General features: G+C 46.2%; 1 protein-coding gene across 5 annotated transcripts in view; it reads left to right on the top strand.

The window, feature by feature from the left end:
- FMNL2 (formin like 2) overlaps nt 1-19,627 on the top strand; it is a 78,998-nt gene that overhangs the window by 56,591 nt on the left and 2,780 nt on the right. Inside the window, exons 12-25 of one of the 5 annotated variants that reach the window (XM_085312973.1) lie at nt 2,172-2,273; nt 2,937-3,252; nt 3,993-4,190; nt 8,450-8,574; nt 9,184-9,386; nt 10,424-10,658; nt 11,808-11,876; nt 12,047-12,127; nt 12,346-12,475; nt 12,916-13,079; nt 13,775-13,876; nt 14,362-14,460; nt 15,395-15,518; nt 18,752-18,798. In XM_085312973.1, the coding sequence (XP_085169099.1) occupies nt 2,172-2,273; nt 2,937-3,252; nt 3,993-4,190; nt 8,450-8,574; nt 9,184-9,386; nt 10,424-10,658; nt 11,808-11,876; nt 12,047-12,127; nt 12,346-12,475; nt 12,916-13,079; nt 13,775-13,876; nt 14,362-14,460; nt 15,395-15,518; nt 18,752-18,798 (1,995 nt within the window). Of the gene's footprint in view, nt 1-2,171; nt 2,274-2,936; nt 3,253-3,992; nt 4,191-8,449; nt 8,575-9,183; nt 9,387-10,423; nt 10,659-11,807; nt 11,877-12,046; nt 12,128-12,345; nt 12,476-12,915; nt 13,080-13,774; nt 13,877-14,361; nt 14,461-15,394; nt 15,519-17,235; nt 17,370-18,751; nt 19,592-19,627 lie in introns of those variants that run through there. The other 4 variants (XM_085312971.1, XM_085312972.1, XM_085312969.1 and 1 more) reach the window with 4 other exon arrangements.

Below are 19,627 nucleotides of genomic sequence, written 5' to 3' on the forward strand. Positions count from 1 at the left end.
TGCAGTGTTCTGTTCTTAAGCTGTTTATTGACCTGATGAGAAAATATGCCACCCTGTCCTTTTCTTTACTGTCCGATCTGACATGACCCACAGGTTTTCCTACATTTACTGTGGTAGAGGAACATGAAGGGATAGGATTACTGTATTTGCTGGGCTTGATACGCAGTTTCTGCGTACGTTGAGGAACGGTTTGGTCTGTGCTGCCTGCCTAAGTGCTTACATGGCCGTTCCTGCAGTGCTCGAGTACCTCGATGGCATCAGTTTATCCTCAGAAAGCCTTTGCAAACTGGAAGGATTGTCCCCACTGTTACTCAGGTGGCCAGCAGAAGCAAAGGACAGTTAAGTGATTAGTTCCAGCTGGAAACCCAGGCCAGCTCCTCAGACCTAAGCATGAGATTAGTTCTCATTCTTAGCAGAAGGGCACACATCGCTGTTCTTAAAATACTTGGGAAATAAGGCTCACATGTAAAAAGAAAATCACAGAATGCACTGGAAGAATACTAATTAGGGAGTGTAACCTGGAAATTACTGATGGGCATGGAAATACGGTGACAGTGAAGGACCTGCGGAAGAACGCTATGTTCGCTGGTCTCCCCGGCCAGGCAGCCTCTCAGCGTTGGTGTGGTTCTCTTGCGAGACCTCCACCTCGTGTTGAACGCATCAGGGTCCAGCTTTGTACATTTGGAGCTTATTGATTTAAATAGTTTCCGAGTTTTTGGTCTCAGCTGAATTGTGGTTCCAGCTGGAATCACTTGGCACGCTGTGCCTCTGTGAAGAGTTATCTTATGAACAGGAAAAACTAATTTACATATAAATTGCAAATTCCTGAGCAATATAGCGCAAATAAATAGAGCTGATAAACGTTCCACACCATAAAAGTACCGCTCCGTTCTGTGCAACTCTCAACATTGCACCAAGTACGTGGAAAACGGAAAGAGGCCGCTGAGGCCCGGCCTGCTGCTCTGGGAGCGTTTGAAATCCCCGAGCAGCGGGACGGGTCCGATGCCGAACGGGGTGCGGGCAGGGCGCGTGGTGCACTTCACTGCCTTCACTCACACTGCGAGGCTCCCGGAGGTAAGGGCTCACTGCCGAGGACTGAAAAGCTGCGCTGGTCCGATAGTCACTGTTTGCTTGCGGCTTTTCTACGCCATACGTTCTTGGTGTCAGTTACTTTCATCCAGAAAATACAGCTTGGCTTTTTAAAGTGAAAATACTTCCCATATTTTAAAAAATCCTCAGAGAGTCATTCCGTTTCCATTTCTCTGTGACCTTCACTTAGAGTAAGTGTATTCTTAAAGGAACTCGCTATACACTATGTGGTCCTATGAGATGCTCTTCTGCTAAGAAAAATGGTTTAGTAAAAATGGCAGAGTTCGTGTAATCCTTTTAGGTGTTTAGAAACTTAATGGTTTACTTCTGTGGCAAATTTTTGTCTACTTGGTTCTGATCTCCTGCTATATAGACTAGATTCATCCCCAGAGTATTGACACACTCTTCTGTCATGTGTTGACAGAAACATTAATAACAGAATTGTGCAGGTTTTGTCTCAAAACGTGCAGAACRCAGCAAACCCAGGCCCACTGCGCCACCTCTACCGCCTCGCCTGAGCCAGAGCGAGAGGTGTTGAGGGGAAACGCCGGCAGGAACACAGCGTGGCTCTCACATCGCCTGCGGCAGGGGCTGGCAAAACCCCAAAATTAAAAAAGAATCAAAAACTGTGGAAAATAAACAGAAAATAATGTCTTTCCTTTATCTATTACCAGTCAAATTAGCCTCATTGTGAGTGGTGATGTTTTGCAARGCTGCCATTGTGGTATTCTGTGGTTTTTCCAAGTTTGAATCAGACTTGGGTATATGCAAAACAATCACATTTTAAGTGCTTTATTGGAGAGTGAGCTCTCTTACCAGGACCCGTCCCTAGCTGCCATTTGGTCCAGAGTTGGCTGCCAGTCGTAGCTGAAAGATCACGTTTGCAGTGAGCAGCCCTTCAGCAGGGCTCCCCACACCCAGGGAACATGTGCAGAAGTCTCTGCCCTTTCTAAAGACGCCTTGGGATGTGGTGGAGTATCAATAATTTACCACATATCATTGTGCCAGTAAGTGATACTGACATTTTGGTTAAGAAAACTGTGATTATCTAGTATATGATCTATTTGTCTTTCGAATTATAGTTATCTGAAAAACTCCAAGATACAGAGAACGAAGCTATGGCAAAGATTGTGGAACTGGAAAAACAACTTATGCAGAGAAACAAAGAACTGGATGTGATTCGGGTAAGTGCGATGGTAAAATTCWGGCTAAGTGCCACGTTTCAGTAGAGGGATCTCCAACACATTCTGTGTTTGGTAGAGTGTGAATGTTTTAAATGGGCTGAGCAGATTCTGTTAACTTTCCAGGTTAGATTTCAAACAGACTTATTTGTACATGCACTGAAAAATTGACATTTAACTAGGGTTCCTTCTTCTGAATGTCTGCCCAGGATACTTGCAGGAACAATCTCTCCCCCAGTTTAAGAGCTCTGATCCTGCTCCTCTTTATGGACCAACATCTGCTCACAGGCAGAGCAAACATCAGRTAGCTTGTGTTAAAAGTGACAATCTAGGTAGTGTACCTATGTTAGTTATTTAAAATTAGCATAATGGGAGACATTATAAAAAAAGTGATGATTAAAATTCTGCATTCCTGGGAGCTGGTGCCTGCAGATGAGATTCCTCATAGGACTCATTACTGTACACAGCCTTACTGCTAGCATGGGAAAACTGCAAAGTGAATTCTTCCTCGCAAATGAAGATACRTAGTTTGCATCAGAACTCATTGCTGGATAACGACTGGGCACAGTGCRCAATCCAGTGTCAAGCTGTTCTTCTCTTTCTGGTATTGATATTCTGTTTTTTTGAAAACAAGTAAAATATTGCTTGTTTCTGTGGCATTCTTAGGAAATCTACAAAGATGCAAATACCCAGGTTCATACGTTGAGAAAAATGGTCAAAGAAAAAGAGGAAGCCATCCAGCGACAGTCAACGCTGGAGAAAAAGATCCATGAACTGGAGAAGCAGGGGACCATTAAAATCCAGAAGAAAGGTGATGGGGACATCTCCATTCTTCCTGTGGCTCTGGCTTCCAGCATGTTGCCAGCAGGGTCAGAAGCCGTAGCTGGCACATGTRTTGGACCAGGCGCTGGAGTTGCATCTTCAGTACCGTTGCCACCACCTCCACCACCATTACCAACCKTAGCAGCAGCGTCTGAGGCAGGTAAGGAGCATTCTGTCCCAAGATGCGAGCCGGCTGGGAGCTGACGGCAATATTCATTGCGCCTGGGTCAGTCATGCTGGCCTTAAACTGACAAAAAYGCCAGGAACAGTCTATGGCAGCCTATAGCAGCTGAGGATACTGAGCCCCCCAGCTGTATATGCACCCCCAGTTCTTGAGATTGTTGTCTGAGCCATTTCTGAGGGCTTCAGTTGTCTGAAAAAATGCTAGCTTCCTTCATTAAGATCRTGTCCTGCTAAGTTGAGAAACTGAAGTTGTCTGGTGAAGGGTCCAACAAATACTTGAGCCAGCACAGTGGTGGAGAAGAGAAGGCATGGCTGGGGACAAGGAGGATGGCGGGACCACGGCAGTCCATTAGATTGGCTTCAGTGGCCATCAGACTGCAGGCATAGTTTTTACACAACTGTGTGATGAGTCTGGGATGGTTTTTGGGTCCAGTTTTGCAGCTACAAGTGGGTTGTGAACCCAGATGCARGAAACGGAGCTGTTTCTGTGGACGTTGATGGAGTGTGCAGGGGAAGGCAGAGCCACCTTGGGCCCTGCAGCTGACGGGCTTAGATCAGTGCATTTCTCAGGGACAGTGAGCCCACTCCAGCACACACCATCTGGGGATCCCTTTGYCCAGGGAGCTTGCTGGGCCCCGCTGTGAGGTTTTCTGTGACTGCTTGTGATGCTTTCATTGATGTTCCCTGGAAATACATTTTCTCTCCTTCATTTTGTAGTGCAAAATGGTCCTGTAACAGTGCCAATGCCACCTCCGCCTCCACCACCGCCTCCACCACCACCACCACCGCCTCCTCTCCCAGGCCCAGCTCAAGAGACAGCTCCTGCAGCTCCACTACCCCCACCGCCCCCGCCGTCAGCACCCCCCTTGCCAGGAACTGCCTCTCCCACTGTGGTTTTCAACTCAGGACTTGCAGGTAAAATGGTCCTCACATTTCAGTGGCACGATGTGGATTGGTTGCGAAAGGAAGCAAAGGCAAGGTGGAGACACCTTGTCTGGAGGGAATAGCATACCAAGATGTGACTCTTCTTTACGTGTAGTAACCTAAACAGTGCCCATTATCTGTTATGCATAGAGTTAAAAAATGAAAGCGCATTTATCAAATAAATGGTTTTGGTTTGGTCTACAAGAGATGGCTTCTTCAGTGAAACTGAAGCTTTTTCCAGAAATATTTCTCTAACRTGATCATTGATGACTTTAAACAAAAGAAAAAGAAAAGATTTTGAACCCCCACCAAAGTTTCATGATTTAGATTTCTTTTGAGAATATAATGAAGAAATATCTGGGAAAGGAATGGCAAACTTCTTGTTGTAATTTTTTGGAAGGAAAGAAGACTTCCAGAACAGCTTTAATCGTATTCTTACGTACTGTTTGTCACAGACCAAGTACTTTAGGCAGCAAGTGAATATTAATTGGTATCACACCCCTTGTCCCTCAGGACATCTCAAGAGCACGTCATGATCTCAAAAAGAGAGACTGAAGAGCTCTGATTAATAGCTTTTCTTTTCTTTTCTTTTTTTTTTTTTTTTTTTTGAAAACTAGGTATTYCAGCCTTTAGAGGTTTCTCTAATAGAGAAAACTGTCATGGAACTAGTGAGTGACATGGTGTATGCAGGTTGGCCTGGGAGGGGTCCTGTCACAAGGATCACAAGGATGGCATTGCAAAGTCAGCCATTTTTTTCTGGAGAATGTCCACTCTGCCTCTTTTCTTTTTTAATCTGTAGCCATTGGCTTGATTTTGTCGTTAGATGCCTGGAGAACTAGTATGCAGCCAATTTCCTCCATTTCTGTGTCAATATACAGAGATGGTCCCTGCCAGCTGGTATTGCTTCACCAGAGATGGTCTTTCTCCAACTAGTATTGCTTCCTTTAAGTCCAGTGTGATTTACAGGAATACGCATCATGCTGCTGCGGGGCCCRTTCAAATCCAGTCTCTTTCTTGAGCAGAGCTCCTTAATGAGGCCCTCTGAAGTTCTGTGGCATGTGGTGCCAATTCCTGCTGCATTGCTGGGAGATTTTCATCATAAAGGTTTAAAACATTCTTCTGGTTTCTGCTGCAAGGGTCAACCCTGCAGGAGATGTTAGAGCTGACACAGCTGTGTGTTAGAGYGTCACACTACACACAAGACAGTTAAAAGCTCTGTGCAGTGGCTGGAGGTTACGCAGCGATGCCTTTCATGGGAAGAAGCAAAGTTGAGGGCTGGTGGCACGTTTGATGTTACAAAGGTGGTGGTGACTCCAGAGCTGCCTGGGGCATGGACGTTTGCCCCTGCCATGGCGGACACATACCATTTCTTTGGGCTGGTTCCCCTGCCATTCCCATGGAAAATCTCTGCAGGGGAGAGTTCCCCAAAGTGAACGCTACTGCCTCCCCTCCCCTCCTTGTTCACACACGTTTCACTGACTTTGTGATGACCCTCATGTGTCGATTACGCTGCTGTCTGTCGTGGAGCGAGGTAATCATCTCTGTTCTTTTGAGTACAGCGGCAAGAAATGTCAATTTACTGTGGTGTAAAATCACYCAGAGAGGCATGGGGTTCTGCAGCAAGCTTCTTCAACACTTTGCTAGCRTGACTTCTTTGCATTTTTGGAGACCAGTGTAGTGGAGCAAGCTGTCCTCAACTGGCACGGCGCAGCCTGCGGGGCAGCAGGCATGGAGCTGGGGTGGCCACTTGGGGAGCAGTTGTGAGATGGGCCGGGGCTCCCGCGGAGGCCGGCTCAGAGCCATCTGCCCAAGGGGCAGGGGAGAGCCAAGCTCAGCTGAGCTCCTAATTTAGATGTTTCGGGGAACTGCCCAAAGCCAGGAGGGATGGTCCTCTGCTCTTAAATGCGTTAGAAAAGAAGGGCAAGTGAAAGCACCGCTTCTTGCTCATGCAGCTGTGTAGAAGGTGCCATTTCTCAGGGCAGGTGTCCTCTGGGATGAGGCTGGAATCAGTGTGGTGATGAATTATGCTGCTCTAACCATCACTAACGTTTTTCTCTTTGTTCTTTCTGCTTCCTGGTAAGATGGGCCGATCAAGCTCTTCTGTAGGTTCCTTCCTGCTAAGTATTTAATTCCTTACTCATGTTTCCTGCTCTGTGCCTGTGTGCTGTGACCATCCATGTTTGCACGGGGACTGCAGTTAGTTTGCCGAAAGCGTTGGTGGGTGGACAGGGAAGCTGGGCAGGGGGGAGCTGGGAAGAGAAGGTGCGGGCGCTACCCGATAGCTTTGTGGATGCTGCTGACCAGGGGGATTGGGCACCYGATCCAGCAAAGCAGTTCAGCAAGTAATTCCAATGTGCTGTTTCTTTTGAGCCGTTCTTAAGCTGTTGTCTTAAGACCACTCAAAACCAGGCCGTTTCGGAGCAGCCAGAGGTGCCCTGTGYGCTGCAGCGCGGAGCTGCAGCCAAATTTGCCCCGCACAGACGCTGTCCTCGGGGGCTGGTCGCCAGCCCCGACCATGCGCACTCTGCATTGCTCTCCAGMCCTCTGAGACATCGCTCTGCCTGCAGTCACCCTGCCCCCGTTATAGGGAATGGGATTTTTGCAATATTTGGATTAGCTGCTGCAGGAACTGGGCATGTGATTCAGTTACCTTCCTTTTCTCTCCTTAAACAGTGCAGGAACAGTTAATAAGCTATTTTAATGTATGCATTGGTTGAAAATGTTTTTTCATGGGCGTTTGCACTTTGGAAAAAAACTATTTATTTTCTTATGTTAAGAATTATTTTGAAGTAACCACCTTAAGAAAACAGAGAGTGAACCTGTGGTTAGTTTAGATTCACAGAAACTGGTCGCCTGTGTTTATGTTTCCCAGCTGGATGAGTATTATTCTCAAAATGCAYAGACTTTCCAGCTTAATGGTGTTTGTGTTCCCTATTATTCCCTTACAGTTCTTTATTTCAAACAAATGCTCTTGCCAGTACTTTATTCTTTAGAAGGTCCCTGAAAAATGAGCATGAGCCTGAAAGGGACTTGAACACACAAGTGAATTTTTGGTTTAAAAATTGAATGGCAAAGCGAGAGAAATGTTTTCAGCGTTTGCCCAGCTCCTGTGCACAAGAAGGATGTGTTCTTTGACACAACAGTCACTATCCTGGAAAAAGAGTATATACAAAATCATCAGGGGAAGGGGAAATGATTATTTGCTCAAATGCTTTGCAGCCTGGGAGAGGGGCCATCACCTGAACTTAGGGGAAAAGCCGAGCATCGTACGTAGCATCAAGTAACTAGTGCCTTCTGCTACAGGAGCGGGTAGGCAGAGTCAGGACCACTTTCATGGGGCAAGCAGTAATTGAAATAAGCCGAATGCAAACCTTCCCCAGCTGCGGGCCAAGGTGCCCCCGCACTGCGGCAGCCGGGGCGCGGGCGGCCGGGCATCGAGCTGCTCCCGAGGCGGCGGAGGCGGAGTGGGGCTGCCCCCTGCGCGCCCGTGGCAGGCTAAGTGGCATTTTCTTCCAGCACTGGAGAAGAAAACCCAGGGTTTCTGTTTCCTGCTTGCAGCTTGGAAAGAAATTATTATTACTTCAAGTGTGTTGAAGCGGAAGCGTGCTGAAACCCCACTCCGTTTGCACTGAAAGACCAGCATGGGCCTTGTGGGAAGTAGCTTTGCCCTTGAAGCAGCTGGCAGGGGCAGGGACTGCTCCCCTCTACCAAAACSTTTGGAAAGGAGGATTTTGTTCTTCTCATCACCTATCCTGGTTTGAATTTTTGCAGGCTGCCCACAACACGTCCCTCCCTCAATGCAAAAATGTCCCCAGCGTCCCCCTGGCCAGTGCCCGAGGGCCCCGCGCAGCCCAGCACCCTGTGGTGTCATCTGCAACCAGCAGCGCACAGTGAAATTCAACCATTTCTTCCATTTTCTATAATGTTTAAAAATAGCCTGGGCTTTTAAACCAGCCTAGACAACATGTGGTAATAAAGTAATAACACATTTCCTTTTGTGAGGTTTTCACAGCCTTCTGGCTTTCAGTCCAGTTCTGTGAATGCTGGGCCTGAAGCAACTCAATGGTTGGATAAAACCCCTCTCTGCTGTTGGCCTGTCAAGGCAGCAAGATCTTTTCAGAGCGATAATTAGCCCTGGCCCGTTCTTCCTCCAGTGCTGAAATGCCAAATAGAAAGGCTGTGTTCTGGGTGTGCTGGGTGTTTGTTAGTTATTGGGGAATTTGTCATTTCCTTCCCTCTGCTGTCTCTAGCTGTGAAAATCAAGAAGCCCATCAAGACCAAGTTCCGCATGCCCGTGTTTAACTGGGTCGCCCTCAAACCCAACCAGATCAATGGGACGGTGTTCAACGAAATCGATGACGAGAGGATCCTGGAGGTACGAGGGTGTGAGGGCCRCTCGCCGGGCGCGCGTCACCCAAGTGGGCAGAGGGCTTTGCYGAGAGAGTTTGCAGYAATTACTGGGGCAGYCGGTGCGTGCGGTTGCCTCTGGGCCTGGTGGGGAAGATGTACGGCCAGCCGAGCCGCTGTAGGGCCGGGCGTGAGAGGTAGCTGGGCAGTAGCTGGTAGCACTTGATTATAAAGTGTGCGTATATATGATGTGCATTTCTTTAAAACCAATCGACCAATATTGGGAAGGTTCATTTCTCCTGGCTTAACATTGTGGGTCCTGTCTATAGGATTTGGGCTTTTGTGGGTGGCTGCGTGCCAGGGAAGGGAGCCTGGAGAAGCAGCACACTCAGGCGATGCCTGATCCTGTGCTGTGGAGATGCACGTGGCTGGGTAAAGCCTGAGTAAGCAAGCTCGTGCTGGCTACAGGCTGCAACCGCTGCTTGCAGGGCTYGGCTCCAGCGGCAGCGGTGCCGCGTGCTCGCAGCTGGGCTGCTTTTGCAAGCGAGGCTCCATCTGGAACTCGGCTGCAGTGCTGGGCAGCTCAGGTTTTAACGCTTCTTGCAGGGGGATGGGCCTCATTTTCTTCTCTTCTTAGGATTTAAATGTGGATGAATTTGAAGAAATATTCAAAACAAAAGCCCAAGGTCCAGCCATTGATCTTACTTCAAGCAAGCAAAAGATAACTCAGAAAGGATCGAACAAAGTCACGTTACTGGATGCAAACAGGGCCAAAAATCTTGCCATTACTTTAAGAAAAGCTGGGAAGACAGCAGATGAAATATGCAGAGCTATCCACGTGTAAGTAAAACACTTGCCAGCAAAGAATTTATGTTTAAGATTTACTCTGCTTTTTAGTAAGTGGAATGGTCTTGAATTGGCAGTTGATGGAAATGTTTTTGCAGTTGGAAAAAAACCAAGCGTAAGGATGGAACYATTCTGAGTTCCCACAAATCAGATTCACTTGTACTAGAATATGTTGACTTGCAGTTTTATGCCACTGTATCACTATATAGGCTAAACAAATTAGCACTTCTTTTATTAGAGCAGCTAATTCATGTTTATCCACAATGTGGCATTGCATACTATATCTCTGATTCTATTTACACAGTGCTTTCTATTATAACAAACACTTAAAAGCAGCAGTATCAGGAATAGGCAAATTATTTTAGTTTGCTGCTTAAAGTACAAGTTTAATCTAAGCGCGCTGGAAGTGTTTTGCATGGATTTAGTTTTGTGCAATGATCTTGCAGTGCCAGACAAAAACATGATGCAGGTGTGCGTGAGGTACACAACAGCTCTCCACCACACAAATGCAGTGTGGGATTTTGCTGCTTCACATCCCACTGGTAGRGTTTTGGCTGGTTTAATCTTTGGGACTTGGTGAGACGGTTCATCACCCACCTGCTCCAGCAGTTCCCAGGACAGAGCATGGATGTACCTGCTCATTAGAGTTCGTCCTGAATTAATCCAGAAGCAGTTAGTACCTGTAACCATGATATCACTTCTCTGCAGAAGGATATCTTAAAAATTTGGATTTTAAGACAAACATTATGTTTAGCCTGATGAGAAGGGTGACCAAAACCTGCAGTCAGATTGATGCAGGTCCAGCCACTGGGGTTACAGGACTCTGGCCCAATTAAATAGAGCTGCTATTTGCTCCTTTGTGCTCCCTGGCTCGTTTAGGCAGGGATGAACTACCCTTGCTTGTCTCTGCAGGCTACAGCTCCATTCCTGACATTGTTAGCAGTGGTGKCTCCTGCTTGGTCCTTTACTTTTCCATCATTAAGTATAGACCCTTGTCATAAAACCACTTTTTCTGGTTTACTGTCAATTAGATTTGACCTGAAAACATTGCCAGTGGATTTTGTTGAATGTCTGATGCGGTTCTTGCCCACTGAGAACGAAGTAAAAGTGCTGCGGCTCTACGAGCGGGAGAGGAAGCCCATTGAAAACCTCTCTGATGAAGACCGCTTCATGATGCAGTTCAGCAAGATTGAGAGGCTGATGCAGAAGATGACAATAATGGCATTTATAGGCAACTTTGCAGAAAGCATCCAGATGCTGACTCCCGTGAGTGAGAGAKAACCCCTCGAGGCACCTCGACAATGCATTAGATGTGGTGGGATTTAGGCTTCTTGGTCATTTGGCCTCTTCAGCAGACCTGCAGCCTGCGTCGCAGGTCCAGCTTGGGTGGAGTGGACTAGAGCCTTGCAGGACACCACGCAGTGATGTGGTGCAGTCAGTGAATCTCTTAGAGATAAACCAAGAAACAATTATATCAATGGAAAAAAGATTTTCTGTCTGTTTTTCCTTATGCGTACTCTAGCTGTGCTGATTGCCCTAAATCACGAGAAAGGCCCCAGTGTGCATGACAGAGATGTTRTGAGTTATCCCAAATGATCCTGGTGCTCTCACTCATACAAGAGTTGGCATCTCTGTGAGAAAAGTGGCTGATTTCCAAAGCTGGCATACAACACCGTGCCTGCAATGTGTGTGCCCCTGGGGACTCAGATATCACCAGTGGGACTTGTATGATGGATCAGTTGTCCCGTGTGACAGGACAAGAGGCAGTGGGCAGAAACTGAAGCACAGGAAGTTCTGCCTGAACGTGAGGGGGAATTTCTTCCCTGTGGGAGTGATGGAGCCGTGGAMCAGGTTGCCCAGAGAGGTTGTGGAGTCTCCTTCTCTGGAGATCTTCAAGGCCTGCCTGGATGCAACCCTGTCTACCATGCTCTAGGTGACCCTGCTGAGCAGGGASGTTGGACTAGATGATCTCCAGAGGTCCCTTCCAACCTTACCCATTCTGTGATTCTATGATTGCACCTCAGAGTGCTCCGTATTGTCCTACTTCTTTATCCTTGTAGAATTTTAAAGCTGGTTTAAATGAAAATCTAGTTGTTTGTACTGTCAGGGAAAATGGTCATCAGTACACTTCTCTGGGYTCTTTGAAGTGTATCCCGTTCAGTCTGATCCATCTTTCACAGTCTTAAGGGTTGAAATGTAAATACAGTTTTACTCAACAACATCTGAATGTGGTAAATCTGCACTGCAGATGAATTATTTGAAATCCTGATGTGTCAGGGCAGGAYAACATTGATGCCAGGGACAACTGTATAGATCAGAAAGCAGGGCTGTTTTCAGAACATCAGCATTCAGAATTTAATTTTACACTTGGTTTTGACATGCATTAACCAAATCTCTTCCTCTCTTTACCTGTAGCAACTTCAYGCAATAATAGCTGCATCTGTCTCAATAAAGTCATCCCAAAAGCTTAAGAAAATACTGGAGGTAGGTCTGATTTTAGTTACATTGCATAGCTTCACCACATCACTAGCTCATCTCTTTTTGTGTACTGAAACTGTACCTGGATGCTTACATAGAAACTTTCCTTTCAGGTTATCTGAGGCGTTACACATTTGTACTGAAAATTAATGCTCTGCTCTGTTTCCTTCTGGCAGATAATCTTGGCTCTGGGTAACTACATGAATAGCAGTAAACGAGGGGCTGTTTATGGATTTAAGCTGCAGAGTTTAGATCTGGTGAGCGAGGGGGCTGCTGCTGGGTGCTCAAGGCCATTCATGCGGTGCTGGGGCCATGGGGCTGTGCATGTGTCCTTGCCCTGGTGGCTGCAGGAGCAGCCCTGCAGCTGTGCCTGCCAGGCAGAGGGACCCTGGGCAGCACCAGGAAGCAGCTCAGTCACTTTGTCTGGAGCCTGCTGCACCCTCACCCAGCAATCTCTTTGCCTTTTTTTCCGCAGCTCTTGGAAACAAAGTCAACAGACCGAAAACAAACGCTGTTGCACTATATTTCTAATGTTGTCAAAGAGAAGTACCAGCACGTGTCCCTCTTTTACAATGAGCTTCATTACGTGGAGAAGGCTGCCGCAGGTASTATAAGCAGTGTTGTATCGGTGTTATAGCCTTAGTACATCTGTTAGATCTTGGTGTGCTTTGTTGCTCAAATCAACCTAAAATTAGAGCCAGGTGTTTTAAATGTGGGTAGCAATTAGGCATGCAATGAAGCCAGTTTAGAAGAGACTGAACTCTTTGTGTCAGAAGGTTGCTGGGAATAATGCAGAGTTAGGGGGTTGTTCCTGGCACTGGGCTGTTGCAGAGGAGACTCTGCTGTACTGCACTGGTTGTGGCAGTTTTGATGGTGCTAGTGGTGGACCACAGCACGTGTGTGTGAGGGACTTAGCAGTGCAGCAGGTGTGTGCTGTGGGTCATGGTGCAGCAGCTGGGGGCATTTCTCAGTGATGAACTGTTTGTACTGGTCCTTCAGGCACTTGCGCAGCAGGAACGATGCAGTGTTTTTGTTTATCTCATAGTGTCTCTGGAAAAYGTCCTCTTGGATGTGAAGGAGCTGCAGAGAGGCCTAGACCTGACAAAGCGAGAATACACCATGCATGACCACAACACAATGCTGAAGGAATTCATTCAGAACAATGAAGGAAAGCTAAAGAAACTGCAGGATGATGCAAAAATAGCCCAGGTATTTTTTTATTCTCTGCGTTTGGCAAGAGGATTTTAACAACAGAGAGAAGAAACTCTGTACACAGAGAATGCTTTATGCTAAAGCTGATGCAGGCTTCAGAAGGCTGTGGGTTGGAGAAGGAGACAGCACACCTTCAGGATTTGACTTAAAAGTATGAAATAATCCATTACTTGTCAGACAAGATTTGTTGGTCTGATGTGGTACAGAAAGACCCTGTTCCTCAATGTTACCCCTCACACATACTGATCACCCTCTGTCCTCCCCCTCACAGTGAGACTGAGTGTGGGTATATTTGTGCTAGTATTTTTCTAGCATTTGTTCCTCTGGCCTCAGGTTTGTCTCCCTTCTGTGAGCCTGGGGATAACCCCAGAGATGCTCTCCGTAGACGAGCGTTTGGATTTGGCTCTGTGATACAAACCCTCCGGCTCCCTTTTGAAGGCAGGCTTCTGCCCCCAGCAAATTACAAGGTGCTGGCACGTCACTGCAAAGCACCTGCTTTCGTGTGCACAGCAGGGAGGGGAAGGTGCAAACATTTTGCATATTTGTTCCTGAGTTCAGCTGGTAGACATAGATGTGCATGTGTCAGTCAARAGTTTTCCACAGAGGAAATCTAGACCCTTTACAGTGAATACTGCAGTAATGGTGGTGAGTTTATCTTGAAATATTTGTAACTACATATGTGCTCTTTGTAGGATGCCTTTGATGATGCTGTGAAATATTTTGGGGAGAATCCCAAGACAACACCTCCCTCAGTCTTTTTCCCAGTGTTTGTCCGATTTGTGAAAGCCTACAAGGTAAACACAAGCATCCTCCTCTTCTCTTGCCTTTCAAATATGGTTAGGTACCAAATGTGGCTCAGGGTTTGCTACAGAACAGCTGATGGCTCCCTCTGGCTTTGATACAACGGTGTAATGCGAGATATCACAGACAGCACAACCCAACCAGCCCAGGGCAGCACAAGTAGCTGCTTGGAGATAATTTTCAGGGTTGAAAGACCGTATGGCTGCYCTGGGACACTCCACAGAACTCGAACCTCCAGGAGGTTTTACCCTTAGTATGCACTTTGGGGGATTGGGAGAGGATGGATTATACGACCTGTGAAGGTCTCTCCCAGCCCTGTTTTTTCAAAGTCAGTTTAGAGGGAGCTATGTTGCTATACTCTAAACTTGCTTCCTTAAGGTCTGGTAGTAGCAAGAGGTAGTGCTATTTATCTGTAATATTCAGATTCCCTGTGTCCAGAGAAATTTGAAGTAATAACCTCTTTTTTTGTGATAAACAGCAAGCAGAAGAAGAGAATGAGTTGAGAAAAAAGCAGGAACAGGCCTTAATGGAAAAACTTATGGAACAAGAAGCACTGATGGAACAACAGGACCAAAAGGTACAAAACTGATATGTTGTAGGCATGAGACCTCATGTTCATGACTTTTTCCTAACCATTCATAAACCTCAGCTCAGTTATAAGAACTTCAGAATTCTAGTTGCCCAGAAGTATGGTGTCTGAAAGTTTTCTTCTTATGAAGGAAAAAAAAATACCCAAAGCCTTCAAACAGGTAGTCAGTGCTCTTGATCCATCAGTCCTGAAAGAAGAGTGTTTGGGTCTGCTACTATCTAGTTTGCAAAATTTGGAATAGTCAATAGAGAGAAAGTACAAAGTTATTGAGTCCACAGGCCCTACAAGTTAACCTTTGTTCTCCTCTGGCCTTTTGTCTTCCTGAAATATTGTTCGAGTTCTGTATTTAGAACCCACCATTGCTTATATTGACATATAAGCATCCTCCCCAGAACTTGCCCTGGTGTATAGCATGACATTCCCATTTTATAGGAATTTTGCTAGCATGTTGTTTTGTGAGCTATCGCTTTAGATTTGCTAAARAAACAGTTGCCCATGGCTCTAGAACTACCACTTTGTCTTTGATTGGTGCTGTGTTGTGCAGCTCCTGTTGTTAGCAGGGATCTTTAATCCCTACTTTGCTTTTTCCCTGGGAAGGGAAAACATGCTTTCTAGTTCAGGAATGCATTTCAGAGGCAAATGCTTGGAGTTTCAGTCCTAACCGATGAGAAGTAAAGGCGAGGAAGTAGATAACTTAGCTGCCAAGCTGTTTTTCTTTCTTGCATTTGTTGACTTGTGACTTTGACCTTCCTTGAGCTAGTCATGTGCTTGTGTTTTCCTGATCTCACAAAACTGGGCAGAAAACTGTCAGTTACTGTTAAGTGCTGCAAATGGGATCACCTCGTATTTCAAACGTTCAGGAAAATAGAAACCTGGTAATTGGAGGTCAGTCCTCACAATTCTTGTTCTTGTTCACTTCCAGTCTCCTTCACATAAAACAAAAAGACAGCAGCAAGAGCTCATTGCAGAGCTCAGGCGGCGGCAAGTCAAGGATAATCGACATGTGTATGAAGGGAAGGATGGTGCCATTGAAGATATTATCACAGGTAAACACATTTTGTTCCRCAATCTCAGAGCCTGTTTCACACAGGATAAAAATGATTATGTGCAGAGTAGCAATTGTAAGTGCGTTACATACTTCTTAAGAAGTGTCACTCAAATCTAGCTTAGGAAATTGTTTATGTGATGTGAATCGAGTATAGAGRCTTTTGCTAAGGGTATATCACGAACACAACCTAGTAACCTGCCTGCGTATGTCTGTTTTCAATGCCCCGTGCATTTGTCAGAAGCGTAGACCTCGGACACACACAAGCTGTTCCTTAGTTCTTCTCTTTCAGCATGTTGTTGTGACACGTTCAGTCTCTGATATAAAGAGCAGCGAGTTCAGTGCCTAATCTCGGCCAATGCTCTGGTGGGGGTATGCATGCCATGCAGATCTTTCCCCAGAAATCTTTTTTTTCCCAGAGACAGAATGAATGATGGATATCTAACATTATTAAGAGCCTAATTTTCATTAAAATGTACTAACAGTAGCTGCACCACATTATTGCACAATTGCTGCAAATCATTTAGTCAAACCTGAATGATTTATGACCCTAAATTGCTTCTGGTTTTACTGCTTTTCAGYTTGGTAGACAAAGTCTACACTGATCTAGTCTGCTAAGATTGGAGGGAGAGGCCTGTTCTAGCCAGAGATAATCGGGACTTTGTATGCAAATACTCACTGCTGTCTTCTCAATCCCATTTAATTTTGGAGTCARGTCATTTTTATTTACGCAGCTGCTCTGATTGTGATACTTCCATTTTAGTGCATTTCTTTACCGTCGTGGGGAAGGAACAAGATTTTAGCACTTTGATAGCTTTAAGGTCATTTATTTTCATTGTACAGAGCTCGAAAAAGGTCTTTGGGCAAGATTTCTTTGGCTATACTTCTAATGAATGTTTTTCACACCATTTTTTTCTGTGGGAGGGGAGAACTGTTTTACCACTCAGTGAAGAAAGCCAGGGAATTTTTGCCCTGCTAGATTTCAGAATTGAAATGCTTTTGCTGAAGCTTTCACAACCTTGATTAATAGTTTCCTAAGATAATGTTCTTTATTGAAGGGGCAGAGGCGCTATGATATCTAATATGTTACRGCTTCTGCAACTCCTTCAGACTCCTGGCAGCTTGTATAATTCTGTAAATTGTGTTCTTCTACTCAAGGGGAAACTATGTGTGAGAGAAGACAATCCCTATGCAAGCAGCAGGCCAGTGCAGGAAGTGCCGGACTGAAATAACCTAAACATTTCCGATGCTTGTGTGTCTAGGATTTCCTATTATGGGGGTGTTTCTGATGGCCTAGCGCCAGATAAAAGAAAAGTTAGGCAGAGTCAGGTAGAAACCAGGTCACTTGAATACGACCCATAAGGTCTGTATCAATGGTAGGGAAATACTCGGTCAAAAATGTCATTTTAAAGTTAATGAAGCCTCTTCAGAGGCACAGGAAAGCTCTGCAGAGCTGGAACAGGCCACTGTCTAACAACATACTCTTTTCTGGAGTAGCTTTAGTCTTTAAAACCATTGAACACTATATAGTGTAAAAAATACATATTTAGAGACTGGTCCCCAAAGCCTCGCAAATTGTAGTGTGATTAGACAACAGATTGGAACATGTTAAACCACCCCGGATGTCCTTCAGCAAGCACTAACAGTGTACTAATGCAACAGATCTCTGCTTCTTACTGTGCTCTGTTTGTCTTGTTTGGCTGTTATTTTCCATGCAGTGCTGAAGACTGTGCCCTTTACAGCTCGAACCGCCAAGCGGGGCTCTCGGTTTTTCTGCGAACCTGTTCTCACTGAGGAATTCCATTATTAAACTATTCCTCTTTCACATCTGATGCTCTTAGAAACAAACCAGGTTGCTGTAGATTTTTGACACTTCTCCATTTGTACGGATCTCAGCCAGGATCATGTGAATGTTGAATGTATAGTAATGTCCGGTGTCCACTTGAAGTTGTACTTTGTCACCTTCATTGCATGTTCTTGTGTTTCAGTAATTTTTTATCCCATTCCATCAACTYTGTGCTTGATGCTTCTGGCCATCCTTGCATTTCAAAGGCATCTCTCATCTCCGTGACAAATGCCATAGAACAGCAAGTGGTGGTGGTCACAGCAGACTGGTTGCAGACTTCATACGGTTCACAAGACTTAGTAGATCAAAAGCAGTCATAAAGTGACAATTCACTTGGCTTTTCTATGTCATCTCTTCTGCCCCACAGAACTTTCTCTGTATGTGAATCCACCTTGATAATACGCATGTGATAAATTAGCTATATGCCAAAGCAAAATTACAGTGTGCATGAACTAAGCGGGACTTTCCTGGGCTTGCTTTCCGACTTGCAAGGGTTATCTGTAATACTGTATGTCCTCTGAGAGGAGTGCGGTTTTGTTTCAGACTTTTTTACTAGCACCTGCATGTTTGCCTGCATGTAGGGTAGAGCATAAAATCTTGCTCATTTTTCACATCCATATTTAACTTTTATCAGTTCCATGCCAACTCTATCTGAATACATTCAGCAATGCTTGTTGAGTGTCATCCAGTTCAGGCGGTGACCCTCCTCAGGAGCGGAGCTGAGCGTGGCAGTGGCTTGGTCGCCACGCGGGCAGAGGCCGCCCGGCTCCTGGGGTCACCTAACGGAGCCTCGGCAGGGCGGGAGCGGGTCTCCCCGCGGCGAAGCGCCACCGCGTGTGGACGGGGGCCGGAGGGAGGCAGCAGAGCTGGGGGGGGAAGATCTTTTTTTTCTGCCAGAATGGTGGAAATTGTAATGATAAAAAGATTGACATGGAACTGGCTAATTTACATCTTGTGGTGTAAAGTGTAAGGAGGGTGTGTTTAACACAGCATGTCTTTTAACACCGTTGTCTTGAATTAAGGATTGAGTAGCTTAAGAAGACAACAGTGTTTCACTCCTGCAATATGTATTTTTATGAAAGCTTCTAATAAAATTGCAAACTGTAATCAGCTCAACAGTTATTTGCTCTTTCAAGTTAATTGCTGTATTATCTTCCTGGAGCCAATCTTCAAAGCAGCTTGGACCTTGGTTAGCAAGAGGCTAGGGTGGCCACCTCGACCTTTCCTCTCTGTGTCTAACCTTCTCTCGTAGCCTTGGCCTTCTCCCCTCCTCTTGCTCTGTTGGCTAACATGCCTGGGATTTTTGAACACTGAGTTGACTTGCTCTTCATTTTCCATCCCATTTTTTACTTAACCATCATTTTGTGTCTTTTTTTTTTTCTGTTTAGCCCTAAAGAAGAATAATATCACTAAATTTCCAAATGTTCACTCGAGGGTAAGGATTTCTTCTAGCACACCGGTGGTGGAGGATACACAGAGCTGGCAAGCATCACTTTTTACTTAGCTTCCTCCTCTCTCTATATGCCAGACAGACTGCGGGTAGATGTAGCTAAACGTAATACTGGTGAGAGTCCAAAGGCCCAGTGGAGATTTGGGCCACTTATTTTCACCCTCCTGTGCTGTGGAGGATCAGTAGGCCAGTGGCAAGGAGGCACCTGGTGATGTTTCTGGAACGGTTGGTCAGAGACTCCCTGAATCTCGAGCTGTAAAACCCTTGATGTGAAGGGGAGCGTGTTAGAGGGAGCCCCGTAGACCTGTTGGGCAGCGTCCGAGGCAGATGCCTCCTCGAGGCCCCAAATTATTCAGGAACCGGGTAGGTGAGTGCAGCTGCTCCTGTGGGCTGAGGTGCTCCTCGACGGTAAGCAGCGTCCTGGCCGCCCTGCTCCCCTCCCCTCCCCTCCCAGTGCTGAGGATGGGGAGGTCTCCAGGGGCCTGCAGACACCACGCGCTTTGGCGCCGGCAGGAGAACACAACCCAAGCTCAAAGTGTCTCCAAGTTGCTCCACTTTTTGTTACGATGTGATTCTGTCAAGCCGTTAAAATACCATTTAATGTGTTCAAAGTGTGATCGCTTGCTGTGGCTGGTGACCATTGCCATGCTTGCTCYGTTTTGGCCCTAACACGTTGCTCTCCCCGTTTAGCATCGGCTCGGCAGTCTTGCCCCCAGCTTGCCTTAACCCCGTGGTCGTCCTTGGGCGGCTCTAGCGCACCCGCGGCGCAGGCTCGGCCGGGCGCCCCCGCCGCTCGGCCGCGTGCTCGGCGCAG

Source organism: Rhea americana, unplaced genomic scaffold, assembly GCF_003343005.1.
Source record: "Rhea americana isolate MKP2758 unplaced genomic scaffold, rheAme1 scaffold_372, whole genome shotgun sequence".
Classification (NCBI taxonomy): domain Eukaryota; kingdom Metazoa; phylum Chordata; class Aves; order Rheiformes; family Rheidae; genus Rhea; species Rhea americana.